We start from the raw sequence: 14,477 nt of genomic DNA on the forward strand, positions 1-14,477 counted from the left end.
CCATTTATACCTCCCTTTATGTTGACCTCCCTTGATTCAGGCACTTATAGAAAACGGAAAGCAAAATGGCTCAACACATGTTCAAATGTAATGGCCACACTGCATGACGGACAGTAAACACAGCTCTTCTCTTTTTGGCTAATGCTGAGTGGGTGAGCTGCAACTCTTGAGATTCTCCAGTAAAGAAAACAAAAACAGGTCTTAGAATTAAATATTATCTGTGAGCATGGTAAAAATGTTTTGATTCTCACAATGAGGCTGCTGGGGCCTAGGCCTCTCTCAAATATAGCAGGCTGCGAGTCTGAAAGTCATTCCAAGCGTTAAGCTGTTAGAAAACAACAGACAGTGTGGTTATTGGGTGAAAAGGAAAGAAGACCGAAGCAGAATGTTTTTCCTAATGATGCAGATGAACCCAACAGGCCCACAGCCTGGGGAGTAATAGCCCAGCACAGGACCTAGAAGAACAATCTGCTCTGGTCCTCTTTCACAGAGGAATCAGACTCCCAGACTAAGAAGCGCAACAAATTGTTATCACCCAGACCTGACATTTGGGTCCAAGAAGAAAAATAAAATATTTTTTATGTAGAATAAAGCACAGATTTTGGGGGGAAATAGAAATAGATATCTTACAGTATAATATGTAATTATATTTTTCTAATAAAATTCAGTGCTTCATTCTCATGAAACCTGGGTTAACCGGTCAACATATTCAAGGAAAGTATTAATTGACTGATGTAACGAATTCTAAGTAGGTCAATAGCGTCCGTCTGTAAAGAAACAGCAGCTCCTGGCAGCCGAGCGCCTGAGGCTGAGACGAGGCTCTTACGCGCCGTGCGAAGGCGTTCTTCAACCGCGCCGATCCTGCGCGAGCACAAGACCTCCCTGCCTTTCATCTGCAGGGAGATCGCAGCGGCTCCCCCGAGACCCATCTCCCGAAATCAGGCCCACTCTGCTCCGGCGCCTCTTCCATCCCATTACGGAGAAGCTAATGGCCACGGCTCAGAAAATAGCTGCGGAGGTGCCACTGGGAAAATTGTCGTAATTGTACAAGTGCAAGAGGAAAACACCACAAAAACATTCTCTCAGTCAGACGCCCAGAAGAACCTAGCATTTAGGTTTAGAGCAATGCCAAGCAAACCAATCTACAGTAGATCACATACAAAAGACACAAAATAAGACAATTCAGAACAATGCTTTAAGCTGCATAATACCTGTGTTATGCGATGGTGGTTCTGCTCATATACTTGGGATTTGTGGGACAGTACACTCACATACAATATGTACACACAGCTGAAGAAGGCTCCACGGCCGAAACGTTGTCTTTTCAGCATGGAATACACCCATTACTTGTTCCTTTGCAAGCCTACGCATGCTGACGCAGCTACCCACCTGAACTGCTACAATATGTACAGTCCATTAACTTATTTCAACACATCTTAAGTAAAATTTAGCATTAGATTTGATGCTTCCATACTTTGTTACATTCATTAATTCACTTGCTGTTTTTGGTCTTCTTTTACAAGAAGTTCTCTGGGAAGGCAGCCCAAGTGCTGCCTCATTATCCATGTGACTCTACACCTATCCCCCTTGCACTGCCTGTGGCGCCTGACCAGATTTCTCTTGTTTTCCAGCTCTTTTGTGACGATGTACGCCCGGGCAAATCTTTTGAGGGGGGAGAGAGGTTAGAAGCCGTAGGAGCCACATTCCCCAGGAGGAAATGGCTGAAACTCAGCAGCGAGGGCTGAACCCTGAGACGACCTGCAGAGCTGACTGTCTCTCCCAACCGGTGATGTGGCTCTCAGGCGCACTGCGTTTTCTACACTTCAAAACACCTCTGCTGCCTTCCTCCAGGCTATCGGCACAATGCTGAAGGACAGCAGTCGTGGTGAAAAGGGGCCAGGAAGCAGCATCAGTCAGTTTTGCTGTCATAAACAAGACAGATATGTTTTAATATCTACCAAGTCAGAAGCATCTGGAAATGCTTCTGTGTTGTGTGCCGCACGTAGCCTATGGCGTTAGTCTGCTGAACACTGCTCTGACAGATCTTCATCTCCAGAGAGCACAGCGACAAGCTCTGCGATGCGGAGCAGAGTTGTCATGACCAACTGTAAACTTCACACCCAATGAACCTAGTTCAAGGCCAGCGCAGGAGGATAGAGAAATAGAACTGCGGGTATTGTACTCCAGAAGTGTTGGGCCAATACCCCTGATCCAAGAAAATGTCCCGCATTTCGGAAGCACTGGCATTCCCCTGAGGAGCAGGTATGCTCGCAGGTGACCGACCCATGAGGAAGTCTGTCCTGGGCTAGTGGCGAAACAATCCCAGCTGCTTGTGGTGTAACAAATTCTGGTTGCCGTGTCAAACAGCAGGGACACGAGAGTTGACCTTTAAGACCACTTGGCCATCAGAGAGCTGGCGAGATTCGATTGACAAGGAAAACACAAGTTCTCTGTGTCTGGAGGAAAGAGAAGCAGAGAGCACACAATAAATGGCACAAGAAAACAGGACTGCGATAATCCTGCATTCAATATGTTTGACCTTTAGTGTATAGAAACCATGGGGGCAGATGACAAGCCACAGGCTTTTCACCTTATGGTCTTGATTCACATCCAGTTTCTGAAACAGGCTGGTGCTTAAGGCCAGATATTTCTGCAGTTTTTGAGGAGTGAGATTTGAAAATGAAATTGCAACCAGGACTTGCAATTTAGAATTCCTTTTCCGTGAAGCGGCGAGGATGGGACATAATCCTACAGCGACGGCTGATCGCTGGCGGTGTTTTTAGAAAATCAAACTTCACGCCTGCAGTGCTGTTCACAGGGGACCTCAGATGACGAAGCCAGGCTGCATGAAATGAGCAGCGATAGGAAAACTGTATGTCCCGGTCAGACAGCACCAAACACCACAAATCAAAAGACTGCCCATTGGCTGAGGAACCGGTAAATTCTGCAGGTGACCAAATTACTGCCAGGGTGCATACTGACTGCCCATGAAGACGTGGAGAACGTGACTCCCCACATCTTCCTTTCAATCTCTGTGCCCCAGCTCAGCCTGTCACCTCAGTCCATCTGACTCCGCTGTCTGCTTAGGCAACCTGGCAGTTCTCAGGCTGAGTCCTTACCTACAGAATTAGCCAGGGAAACTTGGTATTGTATTATCTGCATGAACAGCGCCATGATTTTTGTCTACTTCTACCATGACAAAACCACAGCACAATCACAGAACAATCAGCATCCCTTGAACAGCAAGCCAACAGCAAACCAGACTGACTGGCCACCGAGACGGGCCCATCGATGGCCGATTACGTAGATAGGAGGCCTTTTGTAAGATGGAGGCACTGCCCAGTGACAGAAAACACTACCGCTATCTCTTTGAGAAACGCGACTTTTCAATTCCCCCAGTTAAACTGAAGCCACTTCAAATACACTTGACGGACAAGGCCCCCAGATCTCCTTACCTCGGCCAGGGGGACGATCCCTGTCAGCTCTCTCTGACTGACATAGACGTGGGAAGCTGCCTCCACAGGCACGATGCTGTTGCCAGGATACTCCACCTGCCAGGTGACCGTCTGCGTGGACCGCAAGCTGATAAAGTTATCGATTTCGAAATCCACCTGCAGTACCTCGTAGGAGGCACTATCCACTCTGGAAAGAGACAAGTTCACATGGGGACAGTGAGAGAGCTGGACTATTAAACAGACCTCACGCAACCGTCTTCTGACAGTGGCTGCATGCCTATCAAGAGACAAAGTGTCTATTAAACAAAAATATGGAAATGAAATGAGTTTTATTTGGACAGTAAAAAGCTTTGACAGGCATCCCTGTTTTGTCTTTATTGCTCTTTTACAACTCAAACGGCAAGCCCACATGTCCTCTCTTTAGAGAAACCAATATTTAAAAAAATAACAAGTGTCGATATATATATATTGGAAGACATTTTATATATATTGGAATCATCATTTAATCTCAGAGGAGTTAAATGTATCCAGTTCGAAAAAAATAAAACCTTAAATTGTTCTATAAGAGCTTTCTGTCTGAAATGGAACTGCCACTAGAGCCTCTGATTGAGACAGATGTTTAATCTGCCCTGCAGCTGACAAAATCGAACAGGTCGCAATGATCCCTGACCTTCAAGATTGGGGCAGCCTTGACATTTGCCCCAGACAGCTCGCATCCCTGCGGGCTGAAGGTTCTTAGAACATAACCAGGTTTCATTACAGCTCATGTACTGGATGTCCTGCCTACTCATCTGCTCGCTCATTCGCTCAGTAATTTAAGGAAATAAAATGAGTAAAAGGCTTCTCGCTGTTTTGGAGGGGATCAAAAAATGTCATTTTGTTGGTAAGAAACTGTCACGATTGTAGTCCCTCCCCCTTAAGAGCGCTCCGGCTCTTTCACGTTTGAGTTGATTTTGTGCACCTGCTCCCGGTTCCTGCCTCCCTATGAGAGCCAGACGCGCACTCTGTTCCGGTCTCTGCATTGGTTCCAGTACCAAGCGAGTCCGGGATCTGAGCGTCTGGTCCCGTTCCCCCTTTTTCCCCCCGACCCTCCACCGGATCCCGTTCCGGTTTTTAATCCTGTTTGTCCTCGTCTCCAATGGACCGTCCGGCTTTGGACCTTTTCCCTTCCTCTTGGATTTCCCATTGGACTCTGATTTGGATTGTTTGCCCCGGACTCACCCCCCCAGAACACCTGCGCACCATGGACACGCCCCCTGTTTTCATTCCCGACTCCTGCATGCTTTTTTCCCCGTGTTTTCCTCACTCTACCCCAGATTGTGTCGTCTGCATAGGGTCCGGAAAGAATGCTTTCGTGACAGAAACATCCACAGGAGCTATCGCCTAAGCCTACAGCTTCTGCAGCATTTGACTGCCCTCTGATGTCCAGTATCAAACATTTAAAGAGTGCAAGTAAGTAACTCAGTCCTGACCTGACACTTAACAGCCAGAATCACTCTTTTTAAGCCGGTTCAATACGAGAGAGATTTGCAGCCCCGGTGTCAGACTGGGGTGTGTCGGGAGTTTTCTTGCAATCAGTCCTTGTTACACGCAGCATGGGTAAGTGATGAAAACACAGCAGTGGGACAGAGAAAAACAGTCAAAGGGCCAGGGAGCAGTGGAGATGACAGACCAGCTCATACCTACATCTGTAATCTAGTCAAAATAACTGTGATCAAGCTGTAAACCAAAGCAATAGCCAGTTATCAGATTCCTGGTGCCAACTGACTCATAACTCTCTACTGCTCAATAGGCAAGAGGTTTTAAGACTGAGGAAAACCAGATACCACATCTTTGTGAAGAGGCTACAAGCACTACTACTAATTTATCAAAGCTTTTATCCAAAGAGACTCACATTTGCACCCACTTATACAGCTGAAATATTTTACAGGAACAATTCAGATAAAGTACCCCACAGAAGGAGTGACTCACCTGGGTTTTGAGCCCACAACCTTTCAGTTACGAGTCCAGAAATCGCTGGGAATTGTGTTTGCACTATACCGACCCCTTCTCTTTTGCTTGTTAATTGTGCTTTTGTCAGACAGCATGTCAATGCTGTGTCATCCAGTCCCTGCTCACTCCAATTCTGTAGCCTTCCTGTACCAAACACTATTTAAAACACTCAAGGGAGGCCTCTAAGTGTCCCTGAAGAGCAGGCATGTTTGAGCAATTCTCAAGACTCAAAGCTTCATTGTTCCCTTTGGGATTTTAAAACAAACATCTAACAAATTGAAAGGAGAATTACAGTTATGTTATTGCTAAAATACATTGTTCCCAATGTGCCCTGTGGGATATATACCTTAACAGGATGAAGCACAGACTCAGTGAAATTCACATGCGGGCTTTAAACTGACTTGGTTTATTGCTATGCCAGTGTAACACAGTGCCAATGAGTTGGAGTTATTCTTCCAGTAATCTTTAAAATCAGATTAGACAACCTGAAAATGCCAGCATTATGAAAACCTATTTAGGGATTTACAAATACATGATGTTTTACACCGTGTTGCATGAATAGATAGATAGATAAGACTTTATTGATCCCGTAGGGAAATTGATGATAATAATAATAATAATAATAATAATAATAATAATAATAATAATAATAATAATAATAATAATAATAAAATAAACATCCGTTTTTTAACCACTTATCCCAATTGAAAATCACAGGTGAGCCGGAGCCTAACCCAGCAAGCTATGGGAGCAAGGCAGGCTACACCCTGGGGGGGGACACCAGTCCATGGCAGGACACACAGACACACACACACTCACACCAGGGCCAATCTTCCCAGAAGCCAATTTACCTCTGTTGCTATGTTTTGGAGTGTGTGAGGAAACCAGAGCATCTAGAGGAAGATACAAGCTCCGCACAGATATCAGCACAGGCCCAGAATTGACCCCAGAGCTTCAGCGCTGCCGGGCAGCAATGATAAACACTGTGCCACCATACCACCCCCAAATGAAATACAGACCATTTTTATTCTTCTCATTTTGTAATATTTTTGCCAAGACATCCCCTCTGAAAAAAAAAACAGGATGTGATATTCATTATTTTTATTGTCATAGTTCATTTCAAAGTAAGCCAAGGCATCGTTATAAGGAAGAACAAAAATATTTATTGGGAGCAGCAAATTGCTGAAAACTACTTTATTATAAGGTCTCATTAAACACATCCCGCTTACACAAACCTCTCAGTGCATGTTTTATCTCCCATTGACGTGCTGTAATGCAGTGTTTTAATTTGATGGCCTTCAGTGGAGTAGGATTACAAGAGAGAGGCTATTAATCCACACCGCCTGTGTCACAGGGAGAAGCTAACAGACCACATCTAGCCTTGTTAAACTAACTGGTACTGTAGAAACAGAATTAGGTGCAGTAATACTGCCTAAGTAGATTACTGCACCAGTGCAGATTAGAAAAGTTATTTAGTATAAAGGGACGGATATTACCATCTGTGACTGCAGCAGATGCTGAAATGCAAGTTTAAATTCTTCATGTGGTGATTCATTGGATTAAAGAGTTAATATATACAGAAAGAGGCTAAGTACCGTGGCTCAGCTTAAATGACACTGAGCCTAAAAGGGGGTTTTTAAGGTTTGTATTCATCAGCCAGTACAACACCAGATTCTGCTATGCGGATGTGTGGATTTCCCATTATAGCTCTAAATGTATAAGCTGGGGCCTTTAAGTAAGTTAATTGGAACAAGTTTTAAACACCTCCCAACCTAAAGAAGTTTTAATTTGCCCTGAGCACTGGCTGACCCTCCAGCAGGCCCCTTGAGTCACAAGTCGAATATCAGGCCTGGATGCCTGAATTAAGACAGCGAGCTGGGGATGCCAGTGGTCTTTGAGATACGGTAACTCTAGTGAAAGATCTACGGCTCCAAGACTGCATTTTTCAAGCAGGAAGTTTCATTCCCCTAGACATTTATGATAATGTGTGGTTAAACGTGGGGAAGCCAAGCTGAGCTAAAAGACATAAGAATAGCTGAAATGGCAATTTTAGATTTTTAGAATAGAAAATTATACAACGGTTCTAAATTACAAACATTCCAAACTCTAAACCACGCAGTGCCACAGCTCCTTGCTGTGAATATGTAAATATGCTGAATGTATATTATTATTTTCCTTTTAAAACATCTACAAAATGCCAAAGTGAAAAACTGCCAAATTACACTTCTTTCAGACTTGGCTTTGAACGTGCTGGGCCTACCGAGGACAAGTTTTCTTCAAGCATCCCAATCCATGTTATGAAGGCAGGAGAGGAACCGTATGCTGTAATATGGTTTGCCTCTTCTGATCCTGCCCTGAAATTCACACATCCTAAACTTTCTGTTGACTAATAACTAATTAAATGAAGCTTGTTAGCACATGCTAACAATACAGAGAAAACCTCAAACTTTCCTGAGCTTGCCCAAAACGTCACGATCGTCATCCCTCCTCTTAAGCACGCTCCAACCCTTTCGTATTTTAGTTTATTACGTGCACCTGCCCCCTGTTTTGCCCGTTATTATTTAAGCCCGGCACTCCCGCTATTCCTGGCTCAGCATTAGGAGACGGACACCCGGAAGCCCGCCTACCAGCGGGTCAAGGAGAGACCCGACGGCATCGGCTTCAGAACGATGTCCTGACCATCTGAGTCCGGGGCTCGGAGTGCCTGGCCTCTTACCCTGTTTTTAACACCCCGTTCCTGCTCCAGATACCATTCCAGATTTTAACTTTGTCTGTCTTGGATGGTTCTCCCAGCACCTGGACCTTGGACTGCACTCCAGATTTCCCCCTTGGACTGTTTGGACTTGTTTGCCTGCGCCAAACCCCCCCGAGCACCAGATAACCGCCATGACGCCCCCCTGTCTTTCATCCTGTCCTGATCCTCTTCGTGTTTTCTCTGTTGTCCTTCTCCAGTTACTTCCAGATTATACTGTCTTCATAGGGTCCTAACTACGCACATCACGGGAGCCTGGACCGGCTCCCGTTATAGAAAAGTTTGCCTGAAAGTTTGATTCTGGATTTCCTCCTTGTGTGCTTTTTAAGGGGTGAAAAATCCCACTGTAGTGGAAATCATAGAACAACAGGAAGGGCGCAGCTAGCTGAAATACATGAGCTCTCAGAGCAGATGTCTATGAGGGATGTAACAATGTAGGTGTTTTAGGAGTAAAAAACAAGCCCCCTGCCACCAAGGCTGAGGAGTTGTTTTGTAATCCTGTCTAAATTAAGCCTCTGTATGGCAAGAGTAGTTTTGCATAATGTGTTTATGAACCAAAAACTGTAGCACTGATTTCTCTGGGGGAGAGTCGAGCTCTTGCTGAACAAGATTTTTGCAGAACTGTTTTGCTGTGTGGCATGGCTGACAGTCAGATGAACAAATACTGTCACAGATACCCAGAGAATTTCCTTCTGCTTAACTCTCAGTTCTATGCAAAATATGTTTAATAGTTTGGGTCAAATTTTAGCGAATGCATCGAGAAATAGAGTAGTTATACTTTATTATTTGGTGTTCGCTGGCTGAGGAAAGGATAGGCTTCACTTGCAAGGAATGAGCGAGGGAGGCAGTCACAAAGGTGAAGTTGAAGCAAAGGGAGGTGAAAGAAAGGATGCAGACAAAGGGGCTCAGCATAGGAGATATCTCTACGTAATGAAGCTGAAGTGAGATTACAATTTGTCCTCCTTCCAAGCTTCTATTGATCAAATTTAACAAAATATTAGTTCAGATATAAAACATAAAGAATGCCCAAAACAGTCAAACATTTTTTTTGTCCCAGAGTAAAGTCTAGAGAAGTCTTTGTCATCATTTTCTCAAGGGGTGTATGTCTTGGCTGAGAATGTCATGTTTCTTTAAAAAAAAGAAAAGAAGCAAGCTGTCACTGAGCCCGTGAAGGTAAAGTTTGTTTTTTACAGACTGATCAACAATATTTTGTTGTTGTTTTTTTATTTCATAAGCTATCCTCTGAGAATGGAGCTTCTGCGGCCAGCCACTCAAACCCCTGATTTCTGAGGAGTACCAGACTGTTGATTCAAGCAGTCTTCTCTGTGGTGTCTGAAAGAGTGGTGGGGAGAAAGACTTGCACACACAGAGGTTCTCTCTGAACAAGCCCTTCGTAAGGCAAGATTCTGCTCTGGGCTATTTCAGGGGGAAGTGGAAACAAATAATTTAATGGAAAACAAGTTTCGAGAAGAAAGAAAGAATCTAGATACCCCAGCCCTAAGCTGGCAAGGGGATTTCGAAAGACACGACAGACACTCCCAGATGTTTGTCACCTGGATTGCTGTGACACCCCTGGTAGACCTCTATACTTGTCTTCCAAGGCTGGTGCACAATGGACTTCCACTTAATTAAAAAAAACTTAAGAAAACACTCCCTAGATGAGAAAAAAATACTTTTAGCCTGCCAAGTGATTATTGATAGAGCAACTGTATGTCCAGGTTTGTAGTTAAAAAAATGTTTTGAATAAAAACTTATTAGGGTCTTTTTGTTTGCCATTTTCGTTACCCATAAAAGGCTGCTCTCCATTACGTGAATGAATAACACAGCCCTAAACTGTCCCATCTTGGCAGGCGGAACAATTTTTTTAACATTAAAAAGCAAATTAAAACTGCATTAAGGATTAATTAAGGCTTGCACTAGGGAGCTGAAGCAAAGCAGATGCTATCTTCAGTTGCAGGCAGTTCTAATCATTACAAAGCAGAATGACAGCCATGTAAGCAGCCCCAAAGAGTCTGATAGGGACTGTTGATGGGTTTGGCTCATCCTCTTGTTGAACTCTTGATGTAACAGCCTTACTGACAGACACGAATCCTTACTAAATCTGTTTTTTGTTCTCTGAGCATAATTTCCCAGGGTTTATATAACGCCGTCTGTTTTGGAACGATGTCTCTCTTTCCTTCTAAAACGAACAATTTATTTAAGACCAAGTTCCAAAATTGACTCAGTACTGACTACAATACTGAATACCTAATTGACTCCAGTATTTCACATTGAGGCAGACTGCCTTGTTGGTTAATTAAATGGGTGGCAAAGTCACATGGCATTTTGTACTTCTTCAATACAGCTTTCGGGTCCTGATTTTAATATAGGACCATTTCCGCCCTCCTCCTAGACACATGCTGGCTAATTGGTAAATTGGCGTCTCTAAATTATGTCTGTGTGCCCTGTGAAGGACTGGTGTCCTATACAGTATTACCTTCCACCTGTTCTTCTGGGACAGCTACCCAGGAACAAGCTGCCAAGAACAAGAAGCCACAGTAACATCTGGAACAAGAAGCTAACTTCTGGCTTAAGAAGCTGACAGATGGCTGACAAATTGACACAGCATATACCCCGTTGAACCTTCTATGTTTTCTTTTCCTGTTATTCTGTGTTGCTATTTCGGCTCAGGATCTTAGATTCACTAGTGCAACACTGCCAGGGAATGAGTAAGAGGCAACACAGGATGAGAAAGATCTCAATATGAGCATGCCCTGCACTACCAGTGTACAGCGGAGAGGCAAATAGCTCCCTCTATTTTTACCCGAAACATGCTTTGCACTGCAAGTGCATAACGTCTCATTTTTGGAGAAGAAGTTTAATGCCAAGTTCCTAGTGAGAGACTCCTTTGTGATACCCATTGACGGCACCTCCGAAAATACCCTGGCTTTAGCTCTGCTCAGGTCATGTTTTCTGATGCAAATGGTCCATAACCTGCAGTGAAAAGTCCGAGATACCATCATCACACATTTCCCAGCAACGTAATGGGCACTGAGAGCTTCATTCTCCCCGGCAGAACTGGCATTTTCTAACACATTAAAACCCCATTTTCTGTTCCTGTTTCTTCAGATTCAGCAGCACACCTAACAAATGGACTTGATCGTATTCCCAGCATCAGCAAGGATTGCGATCACCTAGGACTTCTGCTCCTACGTGGCTAATATACAGCTAAGGTCATGTCAGCCTGTAGAGCAATGTCTACCTCTTTCTCAATTCCCATGGACTTATTTAAAAATAAAATACTGTATGGGGAGGTGAGAACTGATGATCAACCGTGTTCAAACAAGGTTTCCCTGTTTACCAACTGTCTGCGCCAAAGCTTATCATGGGTCAAGGGATACGAGGGCACATCGAGAGGGCAGGAACTGGAAAGGAATTGAACTCGCAAGAGGCAAGTACATCGCATGTGAATTCTGTATATCCAGATGTTGAACAAAGTCTTGGTTGAGAAGACTATCCACTCTGACTTTGAGTGTCGTGAGTATGGTGTAGCCTCTCTCAGCAGTGACGTCTTTCCTCTGTCTGTTCGCTCTCATCTCAGTCGCTGTGCTCTCAAGAACCAACACTGCAATTATTCACACGATCATGATGGATCATACCTGTGTTGCCTGAGATTGTGTGAAAGAAGCTTATATTGAACACACGTTCTGTACGTTCATCAAAAAGTCTTCATCTTAGGCCCTGTTCCTACTGGGTGGACCTTGGGATCATTGATTCAGATGACTTCAGATGGGGAGGGGCGGTGGCTCTGTGGCTCAGGATCTGTGCCTGTGGCTGGAAGGTTGCTGGTTCAAATCCCGCAGCTGGCAGAGGAATCCTACTCCGTTGGGCCCCTGAGCAAGGCCCTTAACCCCAACTGCTCCAGGGGCGCTGATCAATGGCTGACCCTACGCTCTGACCCCAAGCTTCTCTCGCTGTCTGTGTCTCATGGAGAGCAAGCTGGGGTATGTGAAAAAACAAATTCCTAATGCAAGAAATTGTATATGGCTAATAAAGTGATGTTATGTTATGACTTCTGGGAAGTTAAAGGAATCTTCCCAGAAAGCACTATAGTTCACAGAAAAACATGGAACAGAGGGCGGCTAGACCCTCCCCCTGCAGGGGGAGCCTTCATTCTGAAGCACAGGCCTCAGCCTTCACTTAATATGCTGATCGCTGGGCTCCTGTGCAGGTAGGCAGGCAGTCGGCGAGCCACAGAGCCGAGGTCGTACTCAGCGGACCATACGCAGAGACACAGAGCTGTCACGGTATCCAGCCCCCGTGTCTGAGCTCCACGTCACGCTAACGGCACGTCAGTCCCAGCGAGCCTCCAGCTTGCGCAAAAGCATCTTCAAACCTGAGGGCAGACCCCACAGCGCCTGTCAGCCTCTCCGAAGCCTCCAGACGCTCTGTGTGCTCGACAGTATCACGCTGATATTTTTCAGCCAACGGAGGGAAAAGGTTCTCATTCTAGGAAGGCCTCCTTAGCATTTTTCAGGAAGAAAGCCGCAAGGCGTGACTCCTTGTTTGGGATTGGTTGCACATTTGGATTTCTGTTACAGACGGCCGACCAGGAAACGCTTCAAACGTTCAAGCACAAGTAAACGCTCAATCTGGTTGTCCTGCAGTGCGTCCTGTCCAAAGACACAGTCATGTGACGGGACTCAGCTCAACCCTTGGGAAAAAAGAATTGTCCACAGCAAGGACAATCTCGCCTATGGCTACAGGACAATGATAATCCTGTTGCAACTTTGAAGCATTATGGAAAACCTTCCTGAAAGGCAGTTGTTGCATTTTCCTGATGATTTAAAAGTATGCTCTCAAATTCAGATGCTGTTTGAAATGCATGTGGACCTAATGAAATCAGAAATATTTCAGAGCTGTTTTCTTAAGTTTTTTTTCCATTATTATTTGTATTAGCAGTAGCATGTTTAGGATCAAATTTCCCAGTATGCATCCCAGGAAAGATTAAAGCAGTGTCCTTGAGAGCCAACTGGTGTTGATTCCTATGACAAATTGCATGGTGCACTGAACATTTTAATAGGATTTTGAAGTAGCTGGGGATCATGAGGCGTCTTTCCACTGAGCTTCCTGGTTCTAACAGAAAGCATTCTAAAAAAGCGAGAGTTTATAATTTCCTTGTGTGCACACGATAAGCACAGTCAAATCCCTTAACGAACCAACAATAAGAATCATTATCATACTGTGCTTAGATATTGAGCTGTTACAAATTAAGGGACGCAAGAGAAGCAGAAATGTTTACCTTTAAGGGAGGGAAAAACATCTATGATATAATGTTGATTAAATCAAAATTTATTGTTAAATGGTTGTTGAAAGTCATGAACATCAAAATTATAGAACTGTTTTAATTTAATGGGGGGAGGGGGATTTTGGTAGGATAGGTCACTCAAATCCAGAGGGGACTTAGGCTGGACACTAGAGTAATATCATGGTTCCTACAAACAGCCATAGGATCCTAAATGACCAAGGAGACTGGACCTCAGTTTAACATCCCATCTGAAGGAGAGCAGCTCCTGTTAAACAGTGTCTCTGGTCACCATATTGGAACACGGGTTGGAGAAGGGAAAACAGCGCCACTTAGTGGTCTTCCAGCACCACTTACAGCAGCAACCTGGTTTCCCTAAAATGCCCCCACTGCCTGGTGTGAGATCTGACAAGACCAGGCTATATGGTAGAAATGCCACTGTTAGGTTTATTGCTTCAGCCTTTTCCTATAAGCGCTGCACACTGATTTAGCATTCATCTCTCCATCTGATAAATCCATCCCAAATGCGCTTCATTAAAAACAAAATTAAAGGTTCAACAATTTCCATAACCAGGGCAGTCTGATCCATCAATCTTCACAGCCGAACGCCACCATGGGTGAAATCAGTTATTTGCCCTCGTTTCTTCTGCAGGGTTCTGAAGACCACAGTCGAAAGGCACAGACAGGATCTGGGGCTCCAGCAGCACTGGAAAATATCACTGTGTGTCTTAACCTAACTCCCGACATTCGCCAGTGTGTTTTATTTATGAACCAGGGGGCACAGATTTGCTAGGAATAGCACGCAGGGAGAAAAAAAAATGACAGAGCCAGACCAATTACAGTACATCAATTACGATGAGATGATTCTGTCTACCGGTAGAGCAGAAAATTATCGTATTGTGTCAGCGTGCAAAATATTGCTGAAGTTTGCAGAGTGTGCACATGGCTCAGTCCTCTTCTAAAACTATTGGCTGGATGGTGAATGGTTATGGAT

General features: G+C 44.5%; 1 protein-coding gene across 1 annotated transcript in view; it reads right to left on the bottom strand.

The window, feature by feature from the left end:
• The window catches only part of LOC102691165 (transmembrane protein 132C), a 193,101-nt gene that overhangs the window by 52,058 nt on the left and 126,566 nt on the right, over positions 1–14,477 (bottom strand). Inside the window, exon 4 of the mRNA XM_069182131.1 lies at positions 3,456–3,642. Within this exon, the coding sequence (XP_069038232.1) occupies positions 3,456–3,642 (187 nt within the window). The remainder of the gene's footprint in view (positions 1–3,455; positions 3,643–14,477) is intronic.

Source organism: Lepisosteus oculatus, chromosome 22 (assembly GCF_040954835.1).
Source record: "Lepisosteus oculatus isolate fLepOcu1 chromosome 22, fLepOcu1.hap2, whole genome shotgun sequence".
NCBI classification, from domain to species: domain Eukaryota; kingdom Metazoa; phylum Chordata; class Actinopteri; order Semionotiformes; family Lepisosteidae; genus Lepisosteus; species Lepisosteus oculatus.